Source organism: Bufo bufo, chromosome 8, assembly GCF_905171765.1.
Source record: "Bufo bufo chromosome 8, aBufBuf1.1, whole genome shotgun sequence".
NCBI lineage: Eukaryota > Metazoa > Chordata > Amphibia > Anura > Bufonidae > Bufo > Bufo bufo.
In genome coordinates, this window is record NC_053396.1 from 214837191 (window position 1) to 214861835 (window position 24645).

A 24645-nucleotide genomic window follows, 5' to 3' on the forward strand; every position below is an offset into this window, starting at 1 on the left:
CAGAACCTGAACCAGCAGCAACTGCAGAGAGATGCTAACAGAAGCCAGCAGATTATAAGCCGCAGCTCTGGGTGTGACTGGAGCATATTCCAGTTGCAACAATGAAGCAAATGCAACTTCCTCCAAGCTGTACCTTAGTTTTCAGCAATCATCAGGGAGAATAAATATTTAATATCCGTTCCCTCTCCTGATACAATGTTTACACTGCTAGGACTGTCCCGCCTGAATACAAACCCCCGGCTCTGACCAGCGTTTACCCTGCGCAGGTTTTCAGCTCTGGCCCTATTTGCCGACAGCAAGCTGAGATCTTGAAATAAGGAAATGAAGCCGTGCGGGCAGATAGACTTACATCTGTATCCACTTCTATCCGCGTACCTTCCACCTCCCCTTCCCTCCACTTGTCCGTTTTCGGCAGACCCCCGCAGATGCACCGTGCAGGCAGGATGACAGGCGCCGAGACGTCTTTATTACACTGTCAGTCACCGCCTCGGATCTTATTAATAAATGACACCGGCACTTTGATAAGTTTAACTCGCGGATTCCGGAAACATGTAAAGGACCTGAATAATTTATTACGCAATATGTGAAACGCGCTGCATGTTTCATAAGACGAGGGGAGCGGTAAATGGCCGCAGTCATCAAGTCGCCCCTCGAAAAAAAAAATTAAAAACCCTCATACTGATCGGAGGCCGGTAGGTCCATGGAACGGGGGTCCTCCTGTGCTGATTGATAAATCTTTTTAAGTATCCCGGTGCTGCTTTCCCTAATACAAAGCTCCAAATCCACTGCATAGATTTAAAAAAAAAAGTCCTGAGTGCCTGTTGTCACCACTAGGGGGAGCTCACTACACATGGATTTATTCAGCTCAATAATAGATTCTTTATACAGTAATTGCCTAAATAAAAATAAAAAGTTCTGGGGTGTGAATACTTTATTTTCACTGATATTAATCTAGTTTTCATCTTTAATCTTTCATCTTCTACTGGGTATGGTGGCTCGCGGGTAGCACTTTTGAATTGCACCTCTGGGGTCATGGGAAGATGTTCCCCCTGGGTTATCTTTCAGATATATATATATAGATAGATAGGTAGGTTAAAATGATTCCCCAATCTGATGTGGGTGGAATCTCCTGCTCAGGAACCACAGCAGAGCTTCTAATAAACCTTGTCTTTTGCAATGTCTGTCCATCCGAATGGCTGCGTGTAATACCACATTTCACCTGCAGAGGCCGCTGCAGTGAAAGTGAGCAGTCAATGGAAACCCAACCCCCCAGGAGCCTGCCGATCAGCCGATCACCACGATGGCTCTCATATTGGGGAGGTTGCCTGTAATATGGCAGATGGAGAATTTTTTGGGAAATCTCTGTACAGCGCTGTAGAATATTAGAAATAAGAGCGCTCTAGATTTGGTTACTGTCTGGTCAGATCGCCCCCTAGAGGGATGCACAGGGTACGACTTCAGGTCTCCTCTCTTGGATTCTTCATTCATTGTAAATGATTTTTTTTTCTCTCTCATTTCTGGTTCACGGATCGTTGCGTCTGATATAGAAGGATTTACGGCGTAAGGCCCAGGAATTAGTGAGGTCTCAGGAGCCGACTCGCGATGACTCCTGAAGGCACCAGTGTAAACCTCTGATTAGCAGAGAAGATTCATGGCTGATCGCAGCTCCCATGGTTGTCCTTCAGGTCTTGATTTTAGATGGGACTTTGTAATCTTCCTGCGGCGCATTTTATACTCTATGTCCATTACTCCATTACTGCTGGTCAGGAGGTCTATGATATCTGCCCATACTATATAGCTGTTATAATATACAGCACTAATGGTTAATACTGATATCTCCACCATGTAACGGCATGATTGTGGCCAAAAAGCAAAGAATGTCTCCCCTGCTAGCATCTTCAACTGTTTTCATAATTTCTGACTGCATAATACTGCCATACAATGCCAAGGTAATACTGCCATACACAGCCTACATTGTATATACATGCCATATAGTGCCTAAATAATATGCAATGTCTAAATAATTCTCCCTTAAAGAGCCCACATAATACTGCCATACAGTGTCAATGTAATACTGCTATATTGTGCCAAGGTAATACCGCCGTATACAGCCCACACTGTACCAATATACCACATGGTGCCTAAATGATATGCAGTGTCTAAATAATAGTCCCTTAAAGAGCCCAAATAATACTGCCATACAATGCCAAGGTAATACTGCCATACACAGCCTACATTGTATATACATACCATATGGTGCCTAAATAATATGCAGTGTCTACATAATTCTCCCTTAAAGAGCCCACATAATACTGCCATACAGTGTCAATGTAATACTGCTATATCGTGCCAAGGTAATACCGCCATATACAGCCCGCACTGTACCAATATACCATATGGTGCCTAAATGATTCTCCCTTAAAGAGCCCAAATAATACTGCCATATAGTGCCAATGTAATACTGCCATACGCAGCCTACATTGTATGTACATACCGTATAGTGATTAAATGATATGCAGTGTCTAAATAATACTCCTTAAAAGAGCCCAAATAATACTGCCATACAGTCTCAATGTAATATTGCAGTGCACAACCCACATTGTATCTTCATACTGTATGGTGCCTACATGATGTCGAAAATAGTAATCCCTTAAAGAGCTTGTGTAATACTGCCATATAGTGCCAATGTAATACTGCTGTACACAACCCTCATTGTACCAATATACCATATAGTGCCTAAATGATGTGATGCACTTTCTAAATAATGCTCCCTTAAAGAACCCATATAGTACTGCCATACAACGTCAATGTAATACTGCCCTACACAGCCCACACTGTGTCCGCATACCGTATGATGCCTGAACGACACCCACTGTCTACATAATACGGCCTTTCGCCATCTGCGTATGGTTTGCGGACAGACTTGCAGAAGATCTGCAGGAATTTCCACCAAATCCGGACGTGTTACTTGTAGATTTGTTGCGGATTTGATGCAGTTTTGTCGCAGATCTCGCGCTTCCATTGAAAAAGATGAAACCCGTACCAAAAATCGCACAAACCATCGAAATGCTGGGGATTTCAAAATCCGAATGGCAAGTTTACACGAGGTCTGTCTAATCTCATACACTTTGCTGCTGCTGCATTAGGCTGCGGTTTCTCCGCTCGAGAATCTGCAAGGAAAAAAACCAATCCGCAACGTGTGCAGGTAGCCTTAAAGAGCCCACGTAATACTGCCACGTAGCTCCCACATACTGTCACAATGCACCGCTAACTAAACCCAGCTGGAAGGAGATCCCTGCTCCTATTTTGATATATTGTTTTTATTTAGTTTGTTTGTTTTTTATTAGATTTTTGTTAAACTCGTTACATTTTCATTTTCACATCAGAAAAAGCCTTTGCCTCCCACTCACAAAATTTTGATACATTGTAACAAACCCTCAGCTATGTGAGCAGGACCCCGGTGTTTCACAGCTCCCTTTTAAAATGAGAGTAAGGCCTCATGCACACGACCGTTGTGTGTTTTGCGGTCCGCAAATTGCGGATCCGCAAAACACGGATGGCGTCCGTGTGCGTTCCGTAATTTGCGGAAACGGTACGGACAGCCGTTGCTATAACTGCCTATTATTGTCCGCAAAACGGACAAAAATAGGACAAGTTATATATTTTTTTTTTTGGCGGACCACGGAACGGAGCAACGGATGCGGACAGCACGAGGAGCGCCTTCCGCATCTTTTGCGGTCCCATTGAAGTGAATGGGTCCGCATCCGAGCCGCAAAAACTGTGGACCAAAATAACGGTCGTGTGCATGAGGCCTGTGGCGTTGCATCAGGAGGTCTGTGATCAAGACAGTTTTGTAAACATGGATAAAACCATTCACTGACAGCAAGCAGGCATCTTATAACTGGAGAGGGATTGAAACGTACAGTCTATTAGAATGCTGCAGTTACTTTTATGATCCTCAGACTTCCAAGTCCCCATGTCTGTCTTAGTAAATACTTGCCCACAATTCTGGAGCATCTTTTCTTATCAATCTATGTTGCACCGTTCCTCTGTTATTCCTCCTACAAATTTATGAATACATTGACAACTATCTTTTAACAGTTAGGGGCGTGCCCCTACACACTGAGCGTGTCCGATCAATGCTGGCTCTGTAGAGACACGCCCTTTGACAAGGAGAACATTGTCAATATATTCATATATTTCCATGAGGAATAACTGAGGGACGTCACAATGCACTAAGAAAAGATGTTGCAGAATTAAGTAAAACAGGCATTTCAGGTGCGGCGACAGGTCCTCCTAAAGTTTTGTTGAGGTTTTCCATCCCCTTGATGCCATCAGATCGCCTCGAGGTGAGGCTATCAGTATCCTGGGACTGACTGGCTGCTATGAACGCTCTGCCTGACAACCCCATATGGCAGGTTCTAGTCGTCAGGCAATCTGTGCATAGAAACCAGTTTGCCAGGAGGTGGATTAGCTGAAGGAGGAGAGCTTGGACATCACGTTTGTTGCCACCTTCGTTGGAGGTCCCGTGGTTTTCGTTCCTGCTTCTCACACCTTTCTCTTTATGTTTCCTTCTCCCATAGGGCGGCCTGAAGAACAACAAGCACGAGTGCACGCTGTCCTCCCAAGAATACGTGCACGAGCTGCGATCGGGGATTACCGACGAAAAGCTGCTCAACTGTCTGGAGTCCCTAAGAGTCTCCCTGACCAGCAACCCCGTCAGGTAGGTCCTTCGTGTGTTCCCTAAATCTCACCAGCTTGGAGTTACCATCAAATTCAATGTTACATGTATACCCTGAGGGCAGGGGCGCACCATCAATGAGGCCAGGTGAGGCGATGGCCTCAGGCAGCACCAGGTAGGGGAAGGGCCATGGGCAATGAGCGCTTTCATTGTGGCAAAGGCGTTAGGTTAAGAACTTGGCCTGCGGGGGGTGGAGCCCTTCGGGGCGCCGTTTCAGTTTTCGCCTCGGTCATCAGAAAGACTAGGTGCACCCCTGCCTGAGTGGATCACTATAGGGTAAAACTAAATGATAGCACTCAATGCCAGTCTGCTGCATGAAAAGTCATGAAGATATTGTATGGTGTTAGGAGTGGTGTGGCTTCGAGAGAAGACTTTCCCACACTGAGGTGTATGCGGTCCAGTCCATAAAAGAAAAATAGGTTTACCCTAAATAAGAGAAGGCTCAACCCGGCACCACGATGGAGCAATCGCCCTAAATGGTACCAATTCTTCCTGAGAAGTATCTAATATTTTTGGGAGATAGAACTACATTTTGCCACAGATATAGTTACATGATGACATTTGTCTACCTGCGGCCGCCACCAGGGGGAGCTCACTGCAGGCAGATTTTTACAGCAAACATTGAGCCTGTGCAGTGAGCTCTCCCTAGTGGTGGCCGCAGGTAGACAAATGTCATCATGTAACTATATCTGTGGCAAAATGTAGTTCTATCTCCCAAAAATATTAGATACTTTTCAGGAAGAACTACATTTTGCCACAGATCTAGTTACATGATGACATTTGTCTACCTGCGGCCACCACTAGGGGGAGCTCACTGCACAGGCTCAATGTTTGCTCAATGTGAGCTCCCCCTGGTGGCGGCTGCAGTCACACACTATGCATGTGAAAGCATTTCAGTGAGGCCCCTACGGTAGGCACATCGCACACTCTACAATAACAGCAAGCAGAGATTTTAACCATTTTGAGGAATTTTAACTTAAAGTAGACTATAGGAAGAAGAGGCAGATCTGGTTACGCGTTATGTGCTGAAATTCAGAAATCCCCGTTAACAGTTCGCCACGATGAACTCCCAGAGTCCGCTTTTCGTTCGCGTTTTAGCTTTCAATTAAAAATTTACATTATTTGCTATAATTGCATCAATTAAGGTCAATTACACAAAGTTTATTGATCGTTTTTGTGGAGCCGAGTGGATGCTAGAAAATCCGATAACGGCGGAAAACCACAATATCATTAGTAACGGGTTAATAATGAGCTGGTGGAAGGCGAGGCTCGGCACGCCGATCGCCGCACTCCGATTAGCGGAGGCTTACTGTGTTTTTAGTGCCGGAGCGATACATTACTGATCACCGGCCGGTGGAGGAGGGGAGCATCATTATTTTTTTCAGCCACCATTTTAGGAAAAATAGATTTGTTACCACGAAGCGCAAGGAAATTTGTCTTAGTGGCGAATCGAATTTTTCCTGAAATTCGTATCGAAGTCCACACCTGATACTTCAATTCGACGGCTGATGCTACGTTATATCTACTCCCCAGTGTGTTAAGATGGCCGAACCATTGTACAAAACATTGTGTCACCTCATAGATTGTAAGCTCTTGTGTCTCCTCCATCTCCTCATAGACTGTAAGCTCTTGTGTCTCCTCCATCTCCTCATAGACTGTAAGCTCTTGTGTCTCCTCCATCTCCTCATAGACTGTAAGCTCTTGTGTCTCCTCCATCTCCTCATAGACTGTAAGCTCTTGTGTCTCCTCTATCTCCTCATAGATTGTAAGCTCTTGTGTCTCCTCCATCTCCTCATAGATTGTAAGCTCTTGTGTCTCCTCCATCTCCTCATAGACTGTAAGCTCTTGTGTCTCCTCCATCTCCTCATAGACTGTAAGCTCTTGTGTCTCCTCCATCTCCTCATAGACTGTAAGCTCTTGTGTCTCCTCTATCTCCTCATAGATTGTAAGCTCTTGTGTCTCCTCCATCTCCTCATAGACTGTAAGCTCTTGTGTCTCCTCTATCTCCTCATAGATTGTAAGCTCTTGTGTCTCCTCCATCTCCTCATAGACTGTAAGCTCTTGTGTCTCCTCCATCTCCTCATAGATTGTAAGCTCTTGTGTCTCCTCTATCTCCTCATAGATTGTAAGCTCTTGTGTCTCCTCTATCTCCTCATAGACTGTAAGCTCTTGTGTCTCCTCTATCTCCTCATAGACTGTAAGCTCTTGTGTCTCCCCTATCTCCTCATAGACTGTAAGCTCTTGTGTCTCCTCCATCTCCTCATAGATTGTAAGCTCTTGTGTCTCTATCTCCTCATAGACTGTAAGCTCTTGTGTCTCCTCCATCTCCTCATAGACTGTAAGCTCTTGTGTCTCCCCCATCTCCTTATAGACTGTAAGCTCTTGTGTCTCCTCCATCTCCTCATAGAGTGTAAGCTCTTGTGTCTCCCCTATCTCCTCATAGACTGTAAGCTCTTGTGTCTCCTCTATCTCCTCATAGATTGTAAGCTCTTGTGTCTCCTCTATCTCCTCATAGATTGTAAGCTCTTGTGTCTCCTCTATCTCCTCATAGATTGTAAGCTCTTGTGTCTCCTCCATCTCCTCATAGATTGTAAGCTCTTGTGTCTCCTCTATCTCCTCATAGATTGTAAGCTCTTGTGTCTCCTCTATCTCCTCATAGATTGTAAGCTCTTGTGTCTCCTCTATCTCCTCATAGACTGTAAGTTCTTGTGTCTCCCCTATCTCCTCATAGATTGTAAGCTCTTGTGTCTCTATCTCCTCATAGATTGTAAGCTCTTGTGTCTCCTCCATCTCCTCATAGACTGTAAGCTCTTGTGTCTCCTCCATCTCCGCATAGACTGTAAGCTCTTGTGTCTCCCCCATCTCCTCATAGACTGTAAGCTCTTGTGTCTCCTCCATCTCCTCATAGACTGTAAGCTCTTGTGTCTCCCCCATCTCCTCATAGATTGTAAGCTCTTGTGTCTCCTCCATCTCCTCATAGACTGTAAGCTCTTGTGTCTCCTCTATTTCCTCATAGACTGTAAGCTCTTGTGTCTCCCCCATCTCCTCATAGACTGTAAGCTCTTGTGTCTCCTCTATCTCCTCATAGATTGTAAGCTCTTGTGTCTCCCCTATCTCCTCATAGAGTGTAAGCTCTTGTGTCTCCCCTATCTCCTCATAGACTGTAAGCTCTTGTGTCTCCCCTATCTCCTCATAGATTGTAAGCTCTTGTGTCTCTATCTCCTCATAGATTGTAAGCTCTTGTGTCACCTCTATCTCCTCATAGATTGTAAGCTCTTGTGTCTCCTCCATCTCCTCATAGACTGTAAGTTCTTGTGTCTCCTCTATCTCCTCATAGATTGTAAACTCTTGTGTCTCCCCTATCTCCTCATAGATTGTAAGCTCTTGTGTCACCTCTATCTCCTCATAGATTGTAAGCTCTTGTGTCTCCTCCATCTCCTCATAGACTGTAAGCTCTTGTGTCACCTCTATCTCCTCATAGATTGTAAGCTCTTGTGTCTCCTCCATCTCCGCATAGACTGTAAGCTCTTGTGTCTCCCCCATCTCCTCATAGACTGTAAGCTCTGGTGTCTCCTCCATCTCCTCATAGATTGTAAGCTCTTGTGTCTCCCCCATCTCCTCATAGATTGTAAGCTCTTGTGTCTCCTCCATCTCCTCATAGACTGTAAGCTCTTGTGTCTCCTCCATCTCCTCATAGATTGTAAGCTCTTGTGTCTCCTCTATCTCCTCATAGACTGTAAGCTCTTGTGTCTCCCCCATCTCCTCATAGATTGTAAGCTCTTGTGTCTCCTCTATCTCCTCATAGATTGTAAGCTCTTGTGTCTCCTCCATCTCCTCATAGATTGTAAGCTCTTGTGTCTCCCCATCTCCTCATAGATTGTAAGCTCTTGTGTCTCCTCCATCTCCTCATAGATTGTAAGCTCTTGTGTCTCCCATATCTCCTCATAGACTGTAAGCTCTTGTGTCTCCTCTATCTCCTCATAGATTGTAAGCTCTTGTGTCTCCCCTATCTCCTCATAGATTGTAAGCTCTTGTGTCTCCTCCATCTCCTCATAGATTGTAAGCTCTTGTGTCTCCTCTATCTCCTCATAGATTGTAAGCTCTTGTGTCTCCTCCATCTCCTCATAGATTGTAAGCTCTTGTGTCTCCTCTATCTCCTCATAGACTGTAAGCTCTTGTGTCTCCTCCATCTCCTCATAGATTGTAAGCTCTTGTGTCACCCCTATCTCCTCATAGAGTGTAAGCTCTTGTGAGCAGGGCCCTCATTCCTCTTGTTTTTGACCTGTCTGCTGCCATGTTATTTACGACTGTTTATACATGAATCCCTTGATTGTAAAGCGCTGCGGAATATGTTGGCGCTATATAAATAAAGATTATATATATATATATATATATATATATATATATATATATATATATTGATTCAGGGATTCAATCTCTTTGAAGGGATTGTGTCATCAGAAAATTACTTTTTGTTTAAATGTTTTTTTTTTTAACATTTGACGACTATTTTTCATTTTCCATGTCACTATCCATATTTTAAAAAAAATAATAATCCTGAGATCCTGTAATTTTCACACTGATCACTGAGTCTAATAATAGGCTGACAATTTATTTTCTCTGGAGATGACTTCTCAGCAGTCATCTCATTATCATAGGCAGGATTACAATGACAGATAACACCTAAAGTACCTTGAAAAAGTATTCATACCCACTTTCCACATTTTGTCATGTTAAACTCACAAACTTAAATGTTTTTTATTTGGATTCTATGTGATCGACCAACACAAATAACAAGTATGTGTGAGGTGAGAAGAAAATGATACATGGTTTTCAAAGTTTTTAATAAATAAACACCTGGCAAGTGATGAATGCATTTGTACTCAGCCCCCCTTTGTAGGACCACCTTTTGTTGCAAAAATAGCTGCAGGTCTTTTGGGGTAGGTCTCTACCAGCTTTGCACATCTAGAGGCTGAACTTTTCACCCATTCATCTTTGCAGAATTGCTCGCGCGCAGTCAGATTGGATGGAGAGCGTCTGTGAGCAGCAATTGTCAGGTCTTGCCCCAGATTCTCAATGCGATTTAGGTCTGGACTTTGGCTCGGACATTCTACCACACGAATATGTTTTTGCAAAAGTTGTTGCAAAACTACAACTCCCAGCTTGGCCTAATAGCTGTAGCATGCTGGGATTTGTAGTTTTGCAACAGCTGGAGGGCCGCAGGTTGAGCATCCCTGATCTAAGCCATTCCATTGTAGCTCTGGCTGGACGTTGAGGGTCATTGACCTGCTGGAAGGTGAACCTCCGCCGCAGTCTCAAGTCTTTTGCAGCCTTTACCAGGTTTCCCTAAAGGATTGCTCAGTATTTAGCTCATCCAACTTCCCATCATCTCTGACCAGTTTCCCTGTCCCTGCTGAAGAGAAGCCTCCCCACAGCATGATGCTGCCACTGCCACGTTTCAACTTTGGTCTCCTCTGACCAGAGCAACTTCATCCACATGTTCGCTATGTCCCCTACGTGGCTTGTGGCAAACTGCAGATGAGACTTCTTATGGCTTGCTTTCAAAAATGTCTTCTTGCATCTCTTCCATAAAGGCCAGATTTGTGGAGTGCACGACTAATAGTTGTCCTGTGGACAGACTCTCCCACCTGAGCGGTGGATATCTGCAGCTTCTCCAGAGTGACCCATGGGCCTCTTGGCTGCTTCTCTAATTAGTGCTCTCCTTGCCTGGGCTGGCAGTTTAGGTGGACAGCTTTGTATTGGTAGGTTTGCAGTTGTGCCATACTCCTTCCATTTTCGATTGATGGATTGAACAGTGTTCCATGAGATGTTCAGAGCTTGGGATATTTTTTTTTTTACTAACCTAACCCTGCTTTACATTTCTCCACAACTTTATCCCTGACCTGTCTGGTGTGCTCCTTGGTTTTTATGATGCTGTTTGATCACTAACAAACCTTTGAGGCCTTCACAGAACATCTGGTCTTATACAGAGAATACACCACACACAGGTGGACTCTATTTACTAATTAGGTGACTTCCGAAGGCAATCGGTCACACTGGATGTTATTTAGAGGTATCAGAGTACAGGGGGCTGAATACAAATGCACAACACACTTTACAGATTTTTATTGATTACAAATTTTGAAAACTATGTATCATTTTCTTTTCACTTTACACATAACTACTAGTCTTTGTACTGATCTATACTAGAAACATAAAAGATTGATGGCAGAAAAAGACCACCTGGTCCGTCTAGTCTGCCCTTATATTATTTTTATATTTTTTTATCTTAGGATAGACATGTGATTATCCCAGGCGTGTTTAGATTCACTCACTGTAGATCACATAAAATCCCTATAAAAATACATTTATGTTTGTGAGTGTAACATGAAAAAAATGTAGAAAAGTTCCAGGGGTATGAATAGTTTTTCAAAGTTTTTCATGTACAGAAAACTCAGGATTAGTGTTGATTGCGAATATTTAGAATATCTCAAAATATATTCCAGTTCATGCGAATTTTTATGCGAAGATGAATTTTATGCGAATTTTCGCAATCAAGAAAATAATGCCTGGAGATCACGAATTCGCGAATTCTCGACTATATGGCGAATATTTGCCCAAATATTCGCGAAATATCGCGAATTCGAATATTGCACCTGCCGCTCATCACTACTCAGGATCACCATTCACAATATGTAATGGTCACTTCTTCCCTGTACAGTGACCTCTGCATGCCCACAAACCTCTCCGATAGAAGTCAAAGGGTCATCCCCTACGTCACTATCTGGTTTTAACACGTAAAAAAAATATATAGGTGATTTATTTAACTTAAAAACTTGATTTCAACAATAGGTCCTTTTTTGACAATGGTCTCCCTTTAATAACTGATACAACATTGCCCTTCTCATGTAAACACGGGTGATACTTTGTTGCGGCGTACTCGGCCAGGGCTCCATTTCGTTCTCAATCTTTTACTTACCAGCTACAATATTTTCAATTATTTAATTTTCCCCATAGAACAAATGTCCCATGGCCGACGTCATCGTCCTGTAATAACCGAGCTGTGACATTTACCCGGGAAAACACAGGAGACGGAAATTGTTTTGACAGTGAGATTTTGTTACAAAAGCAAAAGTTCAGATTCTTGAAGGTCATTGTCCCCTGACGAGACACATTGATGACCGCTGCGTGCGCCATCTTTTCTTATGGAGAGCTTAGGCTTCGGGTGATGCATCTCACCTGGAGGTGATTGGTTGGAGTTTGGGTCAGAACGTTGTATATACATGTATCCAAATGTCTCATGTGCCGGTCCTGATGTTTCTACTACTCGTGCTCCTAATCCTCTTTCTGGGTCATGCCCACTGAAAACTGACACCGTCCACTCCCCACCTATTGCTGGCTACGGTACATACTCCAGTGCATGCGCAGTAGTATATCGCTATTTGGATCACTGCAGGGAGGGAGTGGGACATGAGAACCTGGTCATCCATGCAGAGAGTGGGATCCTGATGAGTCTGACTTTATCCACATGGGTTCCTATGGGGTCTTTATCCACATGGGTTCCATATGGTAGGTCCTTGCCCAGACCCAAAATTAGTAAATAAATTCCGAGTGTCTGTATGTCCTTGACAATTAGATTCAAAATCCGATCAATACAATAGATTATTTGTACAGTGATGTGGAGTATGTGGTAAAGAAATATACAATAGCCCATGGAAATATCATTGCACTTAGGCCTCATGCACACGAACGTTTTTTTTCACGGTCCGCAAAAACAGGGTCTGTAGGTCCGTGATCCGTGACCGTTTTTTCGTCCGTGGGTCTTCCTTGATTTTTGGCGGATCCACGGACATGAAAAAAAAGTCATTTTGGTGTCCGCCTGGCCGTGCGGAGCCAAACGGATCCGTCCTGAATTACAATGCAAGTCAATGGGGACGGATCCATTTGACGTTGACACAATATGGTGCCATTTCAAACGGATCCGTCCCCATTGACTTTCAATGTAAAGTCCGGAGTCCCTTTTATACCATCAGATCGGAGTTTTCTCCAATCCGATGGTATATTTTAACTTGAAGCGTCCCCATCACCATGGGAACGCCTCTATGTTAGAATATACTGTCGGATATGAGTTAGATCGTGAAACCTCATTTCCGACAGTATATTCTAACACAGAGGCGTTCCCATGGTGATGGGGACGCTTCTAGTTAGAATATACTACAAACTGTGTACATGACTGCCCCCTGCTGCCTAGCAGCATCCGATCTCTTACAGGGGGCCGTGATCAGCACAATTAACCCCTTAGGTGCCGCACCTGAAGGGGTTAATTGTACTATCATATCCCCCTGTAAGAGATCAGGGCTGCCAGGCAGCAGGGGGCAGACCCCCCCCCCCTCCCCAGTTTGAATATCATTGGTGGCCAGTGCGGCCCCCCCCCTTCCTCCATTGTAATAAATCATTGGTGGCACAGTGTGCGCCCCCCCCCCCTTCCTCCCTCTATTGTAATAATTCGTTGGTGGCACAGTGTGCGCCCCCCCCCCCTTCCTCCCTCTATTGTAATAATTCGTTGGTGGCACAGTGTGCCCCCCCCCCCCCGCCTTCCTCCCTCTATTGTAATAATTCGTTGGTGGCACAGTGTGCGCCCCCCCCCTTCCTCCCTCTATTGTAATAAATCGTTGGTGGCAATCATTGGCCCCCCTCCCTCTATAGCATTAACAACATTGGTGGCCAGTGTGCGGCCTCCCATCTTGCGCCCCCCCCCCCCCCCCCGATCATTGGTGGCAGCGGGTTACTAGCAATAGTACAAGATTCATACTTACCTGGGAGCTGTGATGTTCGTGTCCGGCCGGGAGCTCCTCCTACTGGTAAGTGACGGTTCATTTAGCAATGCGCCGCACAGACCTGTCACTGTCACTTACCAGTAGGTGGAGCTCCCGGCCGGACACGAACATCGCAGCAGCAGGTAAGTATTAATCTTCTACTATTGTACTATTGCTAAGTAACCATGGCAACGAGGACTGTAGTAGCGTCCTGGTTGCCATGGTTACCGATCGGAGCCCCAGCGAATAAACTGGGACTCCGATCGGAACTCCGCTGCCACCAATGATGATGGGGGGGAGGGGGGGGGGAGATGGGAGGCTGCACACTGGCCACCAACGTTGTTAATGCTATAGAGGGGGGGGGGGCAATGGGGGGCGCACACTGTGCCACCAACGAATTATTACAATAGAGGGAGGGGGGGGGCCGCACTGGCCACCAATGATATTCAAACTGGGGAGGGGGGGGGGGGGGGTCTGCCCCCTGCTGCCTGGCAGCCCTGATCTCTTACAGGGGGATATGATAGTACAATTAACCCTTTCAGGTGCCGCACCTGAAGGGGTTAATTGTGCTGATCACGGCCCCCTGTAAGAGATCGGGTGCTGCCAGGCAGCAGGGGGCAGTCTTGTACACAGTTTGTAGTGTATTCTAACTAGAAGCGTCCCCATCACCATGGGAACGCTTCTGTGTTAGAATATACTGTCGGTTCTGAGTTTTCACGAAGTGAAAACTCAGCTTTGAAAAAGCTTTTATGCAGACGGATCTTCGGATCCGTCTGTATAAAAACTAAACTACGGCCACGGATCACGGACACGGATGCCAATCTTGTGTGCATCCGTGTTCTTTCACGGACCCATTGACTTGAATGGGTCCGTGAACCGTTGGCCGTGAAAAAAATAGGACAGGTCATATTTTTTTCACGGCCAGGAAACACGGATCACGGATGCGGCTGCAAAACGGTGCATTTTCCGATTTTTCCACGGACCCATTGAAAGTCAATGGGTCCGCGAAAAAAAATGGAAAACGGCACAACGGCCACGGGTGCACACAACGGTCGTGTGCATGAGGCCTTATAATAAAGATATGTTTGGTATATAATAGGATATTTGTTCCCCATCCCTTCCATCGCAGAAAAGCTTGATCATAGAAGCAATAAAATGACGAGGATGATTTTTTGGCTGCTGATTGTCTTTCTGCTCAGATCTCATCTGGTGATAACAGCAGTGACCAGCAGGGGGCGAGCTGCGCAGCGACTTGTAATGGGCCCATGGTTTATCACAGTTATTGTTTATTTCATCCTGTATTTTTTTGATGGTTTTCTCAAAGCCTGGTAATAATTCATAGCATTTCCCAGTAAAACACAGAGAGCTCGTAATTATTCAGATGCAGTTATTAAAACGGTGATATTTAAGAAATTGAAATGTAGCCGAGCTGGGATTTCTATATTTTACAATTAATATGTAAATCAGTTTGGAAAGGAATTATGTTCCAGAGTTTGTTGTTTTATGACAAATCAGATGCAAATTGGTAAAACCTGGAACATGTGGATATTACTTGCGTGAATATGTGTAGATACTGCATATATATATATATATATATGATAGAAAAATGGACAGCACTTCAAAAATATAAAAACATGAAAAATGTATTTACCCATATGGTACAATTCAGTATATATACAGTATATAATGCAGAATGGCATTGGTATATACACAAGCACCTGTCTGATCATCTGTAATTCTGCAGATAGATAGATAAGTATCTCACAAAAGTAAGTCCACCCCTCACATTTTTGTAAATATTTTATTCTATCTTTTCCTGGGACAACACTGAAGATCTGACACTTTGATACAATGTACAGTAGTCGGTGTACGGCTTGTATAACAATGTATATTTGGCGTGCCCTCAAAATAACTGAACACACAGCCATAATTGTCTAAACCGTTGGCATCAAAAGTGAGTGCACCCCTAAGTGAAAATGGCCAAACTGTGCCCAATGAGCCATTTTCCCTCCCCGGTGTCATGTGACTTCTAAGTATTACAAGGTGTCAGGTGTGAATGGGGAGCAGGGGTGTTACATTTGGTGTTATCGCTATCACCCTGGTCACTGGAAGTTCAACATGGCTCCTCATGGCAAAGAACTCTCAGAGGATCTGAAAAAAAGAATTGTTGCGCTACATAAAGATGGCCGAGGCTATAAGAAGATCGCCGACACCCTGAAACCGAGCTGCGGCACGGTGACCTAGACCATATGGCAGTTTAACAAGTACAGGCTTTGCCATGGTCGACCATAGAAGTTGAGTGCACGTGCTCAGCGTCATATGCAGAGGTTGACTACTGCTGAGCTCACAGGGGTGGGGGGGAGGGCGTCCGTCTGTTAGCGCTCAGACCATACGCCACACACTGCATCAAGTTAGTCTGCATGGCTGTCATCTCAGAAGGAAGCCTCTTCTAAAGATGATGCACAAGAAAGCCTGAAGACAAACAGACTAAGGACACGGATTACTGGATCCACGTCCTGTGGTCTGATGAGACCAAGATAAACTTATTTGGTTCAGATGGTGTCAAGCGCGTGTGGCGGCGACCAGGCGAGGAGGAGCACAGAGACAAATGTGTGTTGTCTACTATGTTGTCACTTTTGTGACTGTACTGTAGATAGATAGAAGATCTGGATTTATAGTTCTCTGTATCTCACTGTAGTATGTGATGATGGGGGCTTCGCATATCTATATGGATATGGATACACCTTAATAAAATGGGAATGGTTGGTGATATTAACTTCCTGTTTGTGGCACATTAGTATATGTGAGGGGGGAAACTTTTCAAGATGGGTGGTGACCATGACGGCCATTTTGAAGTCGGCCATTTTGAATACAACTTTTGTTTTTTCAATAGGGAGAGGGTCATGTGACACATCAAACTTATTGGGAATTTCACAAGAAAAACAATGGTGTGCTTGGTTTTAACGTAACTTTATTCTTTCATGAGTTATTTACAAGTAGCACAGGCTTCCAGTATCCATAGTTTCAGGTGCTGCACATCTCGTATCATCTGAAGGCAATCGTCTATGCTGTGAAGATACGAGATGTGCAGCACCTGAAACTACGGATACTGGAAGCCTGTGCTACTTGTAAATAACTCATGAAAGAATAAAGTTACGTTAAAACCAAGCACACCATTGTTTTTCTTGTGAAATTCCCAATAAGTTTGATGTGTCACATGACCCTCTTCCTATTGAAAAAACAAAAGTTGGATTCAAAATGGCCGACTTCAAAATGGCCGCCATGGTCACCACCCATCTTGAAAAGTTTCCCCCCTCACATATACTAATGTGCCACAAACAGGAAGTTAATATCACTAACCATTCCCATTTTATTAAGGTGTATCCATATAAATGGCCCACCCTGTATAATGATGGAATGTATATAGAGGTCGGGGGTCTTTCTTCTGTTGTCTTAAAGGGGTGTTTTATTGTAATGTCCCATTGGCCCCATCTACAACCAGTGTGGCTATTGCTACTTTTATGGGTCTGTGGCTGTTCAGGGGTTAAGTGTCCAAGGTTCATAGAAGGTGAGGAGGAAGAGGAGGGTGAAGTAAATCGGCAGCACATTTCTTCTGCAGCTTCTATGTAATTATCTTTCCTGATACAAGAGATGATGAATGGGTTACCTCCTCAGCCGTCATGTAATAGGCCTCTCTGATGGGGTCTCTGCCTGTGTACCCCGACTACCGTTATTGTCTGACCTGCCCCTAAAGGCGGAATTTGTCTCCCCAGCACCAGGAGTCTCAGCTCATGGACTTCCTTGCAACGTATACTAAGAGTGGAGTTCCCCTTTAAGTTTTCAGTTGCTCCTCTTTTAGAACAGAATAACACAATTTCAGTATAATTGATAACGCTGCCTCCTCTCCACCCTTAGGCCCCCGCAGTCAGTCCCTTGTGACCCCCCTGTGCAGTAGGTTGATATATCACACTGATCCGGCATTGACTGCAGCCATAAGAGTTAAGCGTGGCTTCAAATGGACGGAGAGGAAGCTTTCAAAGAACTCATCGGAGACATCTCCAGACTGCGAGGCTCCAGATGATAGAATTTTATCAATTAAAATGCTTCAGAGATTTGTCTTTAAATGAAGTTCAGCGAGAATATAATATATCGGAAGTGCGCAGCCGCCGCCGGGGTCTCCTCTGAGATTTCCCTAATTCCGAGGTTTATTTTATTGTGTAGAGCTCATTCCTGCAGTCGGCAGGCAGGGAGAGAAACGAGCTAGGGCAGTTTTAATCAGCAGTACGACTGCGGACGGCACATTTCTGGCTGAGGTGACGTCATCACCGACCACTAGATGAATGGAAAAATAGTACCCCCTGAACGTTGACCGAGGCCTCTCAACCAGATAAGTTAGTTCTCTCTGCTCTGCACTGATAAGGAGCAATCACCCTGAGACAGCTGTCTGCAGATGAGATACTGGTTTAGCTATTATCGAAGTTAAGCTTCAAGGCCTGTTTTAAAAGGTAGAACATTGACTTACAGGATAGCTACCATTCTGGTGACATTAGTGACTCAGCTTTTTGTTTTCTTTTTGGGAAGAGAGCTATTTAGCATTTTTATTTTTTTTAAAGTTAGGTCTCTGTGCACGTATCGTGCATTCACAAAGTCTTCAGACCCTTTCATGTTTTTCACATTTTGTTATGTTGCTCCTTGTGCTAGAATAAAAAATAGTTTTAAAATATTATACATTTATTAAAAAAGAAAATTTTTATTTAACACGGACATAAGTTTTCAGACCCTTTGCTATGACACGTGACATTAGGCTCTTGGGCTTCCCATTTCTCTTCATCATATTTAAGATGTTTCTACACTTTGATTACAGTCCACCTATGGTAAGGGGATTGGAGATGATTTTGATAGACACAGACCTGTCTATATAAGCCATGTCTATCTCACAGCTGACAATGTGTATCGCAGCAAAAACCAAGCCATGAGGAGGAAAGAACTGCCCAATACCATCCCTACAGTGAAGCATGGTGGTGGCAGCATCATGTCTGGAGGAAACCAGGCACCCCTCATCAGCTGCCCAATACCATCCCTACAGTGAAGCATGGTGGTGGCAGCATCACGTCTGGAGGAAACCAGGCACCCCTCATCAGCTGCCCAATACCATCCCTACAGTAAAGCATGGTGGTGCCAGCATCATGTCTGGAGGAAAGCAGACACCCCTCATCAGCTGCCCAATACCATCCCTACAAGGAAGCATGGTGGTGGCAGCATCATGTGTGGAGGAAACCAGGCACCCCTCATCAGCTGCCCAATACCATCCCTACAGTCAAGCATGGTGATGGCAGCATCATGTCTGGAGGAAACCAGGCACAACTCATCAGCTGCCCAATACCATCCCTACAGTGAAGCATGGTGGTGGCAGCATCATGTCTGGAGGAAACCAGGCACCCCTCATCAGCTGCCCAATACCATCCCTACAGTGAAGCATGGTGGTGGCAGCATCATGTCTGGAGGAAACCAGGCACCCCTCATCAGCTGCCCAATACCATCCCTACAGTGAAGCATGGTGGTGGCAACATCATGCTTTGTGAGACAGGGAGACTGGTCAGGGTTGAGGGAACAAAGTACAGAAATATTCTTAATGAAAACCTGATTCAGAGCTCTGGAGCTCAGACTGGGCTGAAGGTTCATCTTCCAAAAAGACAATGACCCTAAGCACACAGCCAAGACAGCACAGGATCGGTTTATGGACAACTCTGTGAATGTCCTTGACCCTGAACCCAATGGATCATCTCTAGAGAGACCTGAAAATGTCTGTCCACTGACAGCCCCCATCCATCCTGACAGAGCTTGAGAGGAACTGTAGAGATGAATGGCAGAAAATCCCCAAATCCAGATGCACAAAGCTTGTGACATCATCCCCAAGAAGACTGGAGGCTGGAATCAATGGCAAAGGGGCTTCACCTAAGTCCTGAGTAAAGGGTGTGAATATTTATGTCTATGCAATATTTTAGCTTTTAGTTTTCAATAAACAATCCATAGTTGTGTCTAAAGGTAGAAAGAGAGGCAATAACATGGAGAGAAGCTGCGGCTGCATCCCCCTCCTCCCCCTCTATTATGTGTTGTATTACTGTACATGGATTGTTTGGTAAAGTTTCTTACCATACATATAGCCAAAGGGACTACAAGCTCATTGAAGGTAATAATTATGCATTTCATTTTCCACTGATAACAAGTTACAATGTTTCTTTTCTCAACTATCACTGAATTATACAAAAAAGGATAGTTGCTCTTTAATTCATAGAATCTAAATAATTGATGCAAGATATGAGGAGACAATGCTGCTTTTCAGCAGAAGTGTTAAAAATTCATGTACTGGTTAAATGGGTAGCAACAGATGAATCAATAATTTCCATTCTGCGTCTTGGAGTTAACACTGGACTCCTATGGTGATATTACGGCGAGGTCAGGATCCTACAAAGCATTGTATATGCGCCTGCCGGTGTTCCAGCTAATCACCTTTCTCAGTGTGTCTCCAAAATCCTAAAGGTATTTTAGGAAGAATCAGAATTGAATTTTACATCTGCAAATCGGTTTATTTCTATGTTGTTTCGGTAACGCACGTTGCGCGCAGACACACCGCCGCGTTGCCTGCTGCTAGAGAAGACGCTGCTCAACATCCTGGTAATTACAAGAGAATAGTTCCAAAAAAAGTAACGGTTTGGTTGCAGGAAAGAAAAGAGTAATAATGAGAAGTTACATTGTTTACAGCAGAAAGTAACATTTAGGAAAACCTACCCTATATATTCAGTCTTCAGTGTGGTGGCAGATAAAATAGTATCAAGTGCCTATAGATGTGTTGAAATTAGTATCAGGGTCGAATAGCCAAATTTTGAAAAGGTGGATTCGTATAGGAATCATTTCTTCCATGATCAAATATGCTCCAATTGTCTTGAACGTTGGAATATAAGACTTTCTGGTCTCTTTTTTTTTTTTTGGGATCTAGGACATAGGATAAAGAAATCCTATTAGGAAAAGACACTGAACAGTTTGAGGCTACCACCGTGGGAAATCTTATTATGAAAAAGCACTGATTTAACAGTTTGAGGCTACCATGAAAAAAGGATATATGTATAAATAGACATACTAGAGATAAGCAAATACATTTTTTCAATTTGGAATTCATCATGAGTTTACAAAAAAAAAAAAAGGATTTTAACTAAATACAAGCTAACTTCTTCTAATTGGTTTTGGGTCCAATTCGTCAAACTTTTTGAAAAGTTCAAATCAGGCCTGAATTTTTTCTGGACTAATCAAATATGCTCCAATTAGCCTAAAATTGGTATGTAACACCTTATAACAAACCTGACCAAATAAACATGAGTCTAGAGAGAAGAAAAAGCACCCACACATAATATTCAACTGAAAGTGAAAGTGCATCCAATTCTCCATCTAAAACAACAAGAAACCTAGCATATCCCACCCAGGATTACACTTCTCTCAATGAGGCATGCAAGCTAGATCTCTTTCCAGAAGAACATGACCTTGCTTAGCGGACTGGCCTTGGGGAATACTGTTTGCAGGGCTCTTTATCAGTAGGAAGACCACAAATATTCAAAGAGTATTGTATGCCAGCAACACTGCTCTCGCTTTCTAGGAAGAATAGATGTAAATTTGCATATCTTACTTCTGCTGGCATTAGACAATATATCTCATCTTTCCTATTTTGTCTGGCAAGCTAATATGCATACCTTTTGGGTTTCTGGGGAAGATATTCAAAATAGCTTTTCTTCCCAAAAATAAAATAATGCTTATCTTATTTAATGCCAGCCAAATTAAGATATGTGGATTTGTGTATATTCTTAGGAACCAAGAGTAAAGACGCCTGGCATACAATATTCATCATGGATATTTTTTGGTCTCCGTAATGATAAAGTTCACCCCCAAAGTATACCCCCCAAGAGCAGCCTTACATCTACAACTAGCTCTAAAAGGACTTTCTCAGAGCAAAGCATATAGAATCTATGTTTCTAGTTAAGAGGACTTGGGGGCACCTCTGGGTGAGTACTAGTTCTATTATGGAGACCAGTTCATATACATGGTAACTATTGTAGGCCAGGCAGCACTATTTTTGTTTTCTGAGAAAAAATATATGCAAGTTAATGTATATATGCGCACATCAGCTGTCTTCATAAAGAATCGCCTCATACTTTTTGTCAGAAAAAGGTAATTTAAATGTTTTCCTGAAAACCCAAAGCTATTCCTCCCAAAAAAAGATTAAGTAATTTTTTCTGATGACAGCTGATGTTAGACATACTCATTTGCATATATTAGCCCCAGAAACCAAGAGGAGCATTGCCTGGTCTACCATACCCCGCACACGTAGTATGCATACTTGATGGTCTCTGTAATGAGAAAAAGCTTCCTCCTACACATGTACATTGCTGAGAAACCCAGAGTAGCTGCTCTCTGCTTCTCTGTCTCTCTCTGCTTTTCTGTCTCTCTCTGCTTCTCTGTCTCTCTCTGCTTCTCTGTCTCTCTCTGCTTCTCTGTCTCTCTCTCCTTCTCTCTGTCTCTCTCTCCTTCTCTCTGTCTCTCATTTGCCTGAAACAAATCAGAAATAATTTGGGTTTCTTAGAATCCAAACTCTATGGGAAATTCGGTACGATTTCCTAATCGGTAGAATGAATTCGCTTATCCGCTTATCTCTGCTACTCTACCTTTTTAGGGTTTGCCTCATTTTCATGGAGCTTCCTGGTGACCAAATATTCTACGGTGCTCTGCGCAGCCCCTGTTCACCAGTTTACATGTTTCTGTCACAGGTGTATGTGAGCAACGATAGTAATTCACAGTACAGAGCAACTGACTGGACCCAGAACTAGGGAGGATAAAGGGTGACCCCTGTCCGACCCTCAACGCTTTCCCTATTCTGCTACAGCACATGCCCGGATCCAAAAGGCGGAACGAGGCATGCCCACGTGCCTAAGACTAATGACCACTGTAACCCCTACAATAGTGGAAGGGGCACGGCCACCAGTGCCCTACTCAGTATATGGAGGGAACCGTGGCCACCTCAGATCCAGTCAGAAAACAAACAGGAATACAACAATGTCTGCAGACTTAGCTGAAGGTGTTGTAGCCGCAGAGAAGACGGATCCAAGGACAGGCTGGCAAAATCCGGAGTGCTAGCTGCAGCAGAACACAGGTCCAGTGGACTGATAGCCACAAGTGAAGAAACCAAAGCTAGAGCCACAACTGAAGTGAGAACTATAATCCACATCCTATCATAGGAGGAGGGGTGATATAAAGAGGGGGAAATCAAACACATGAAGGACAGCTGTGGTGAAAGAAACCAGAAGTAAACAGAGTAGTGAGAACGCCTCCCAGCTCTAGTAGTGACATCATCACAGGGGTGGAGAAACAGAGCTGTGAGAACGTCCCAAAGCTCTGGTAGTGACAGTACCCCCCCCTCTACGGGTGGACTCCGGACACCCAGGACCCACCTTCTCAGGATGAGCCCTATGAAATGCCCTGATGAGGCGAGTGGCTTTAATGTCCGACACCGGAACCCACATCCTCTCCTCAGGACCATAACCCTTCCAATGAACGAGGTACTGAAGAGAACCGCGGACCATGCGAGAGTCCACAATTCTGGAAACCTCAAACTCCAGATTGCCATCAACCAAAATCGGAGGAGGAGGCAAAGAGGAGGGTACCGTGGGCTGGACATATGGTTTTAAGAGAGATCTGTGAAATACATTATGTATCTTCCAAACCCGTGGAAGATCAAGACGGAAGGCAACAGGATTGATGACTGACAAGATTTTATAAGGCCCAATAAACTTGGGACCCAATTTCCAGGAGGGAACCTTCAACTTAATGTTTCTAGTAGACAACCACACCAGATCACCCACATTCAGGTCCGGACCAGGCACACGTCTCTTATCAGCCACACGCTTATACCTCTCACTCATCTTTTTAAGATTACTCTGAATCTTTTGCCAAATGGTAGACAAAGACGAGGAAAATCTCTCCTCCTCAGGTAAACCAGAAAGAGCCCCTCCCGAGAATGTACCAAACTGCGGATGGAACCCATATGCACCAAAGAATGGTGACTTATCAGAAGATTCCTGACGACGGTTGTTCAGAGCAAACTCAGCAAGAGAGAGAAATGAACACCAATCCTCCTGGTTCTCTGAAACAAAACAGCGCAAATATGTCTCCAGATTCTGATTGAGGCGCTCAGTCTGACCATTCGACTGCGGATGAAAAGCAGAAGAGAAGGACAGCCGAACCCCCAGGCGAGAACAGAAAGCCTTCCAGAACCTGGACACAAACTGCGTGCCTCTATCGGAAACAATATCAGAGGGAATGCCGTGCAATTTAACAATATGGTCGACAAAAGCTTGCGCCAACGTTTTAGCATTGGGTAAACCAGGGAAAGGTACGAAATGAGCCATCTTGCTAAAACGGTCCACCACCACCAGGATCACCGACTTCCCCGAGGAACGAGGAAGATCCGTGATAAAGTCCATGGACAGGTGTGTCCAAGGACGGGAAGGAATGGGTAACGGGAGAAGGGAACCTGAAGGCCGTGAACGAGGGACCTTAGCGCGAGCGCACGTCTCACAAGCAGCCACAAAACCCTCCACCGACTTACGAAGAGCCGGCCACCAAAATCTCCGAGCAATGAGATCCACCGTGGCTCTACTCCCGGGGTGACCAGCAAGAACCGTATCATGATGCTCCTTAAAGAGTTTGTGACGTAGCTCAGGAGGCACTAACAACTTCCCAGAAGGACAACGGGCAGGTGTCTCAGTCTGGGCAGCCTGGACCTCGGCCTCCAAATCGGAATATAGAGCAGAAACAACTACCCCCTCCGCCAAAATGGGACCCGGGTCCTCGGAGTTTCCTCCTCCCGGAAAACAGCGAGAGAGAGCATCAGCCTTCACATTTTTTATCCCAGGTCGGAATGTAACAACAAAATTGAATCTGGAGAAGAACAGAGACCATCTGGCCTGTCTCGGATTCATACGCCTGGCCGACTCCAAGTATGCCAGATTCTTATGGTCGGTAAAAACGGTGATAGGGTGCCTG

The 24645-nt window shown here is 44.4% G+C and overlaps 1 protein-coding gene across 4 annotated transcripts in view; it reads left to right on the forward strand.

Moving 5' to 3' along the window:
* DIAPH2 (diaphanous related formin 2) overlaps nucleotides 1-24645 on the forward strand; it is a 1253176-nt gene that overhangs the window by 228792 nt on the left and 999739 nt on the right. For all 4 annotated transcript variants that reach the window (XM_040442348.1, XM_040442349.1, XM_040442347.1 and 1 more), the window contains one exon: nucleotides 4584-4723. In XM_040442348.1, coding sequence (XP_040298282.1) covers nucleotides 4584-4723 — 140 coding nt within the window. The remainder of the gene's footprint in view (nucleotides 1-4583; nucleotides 4724-24645) is intronic.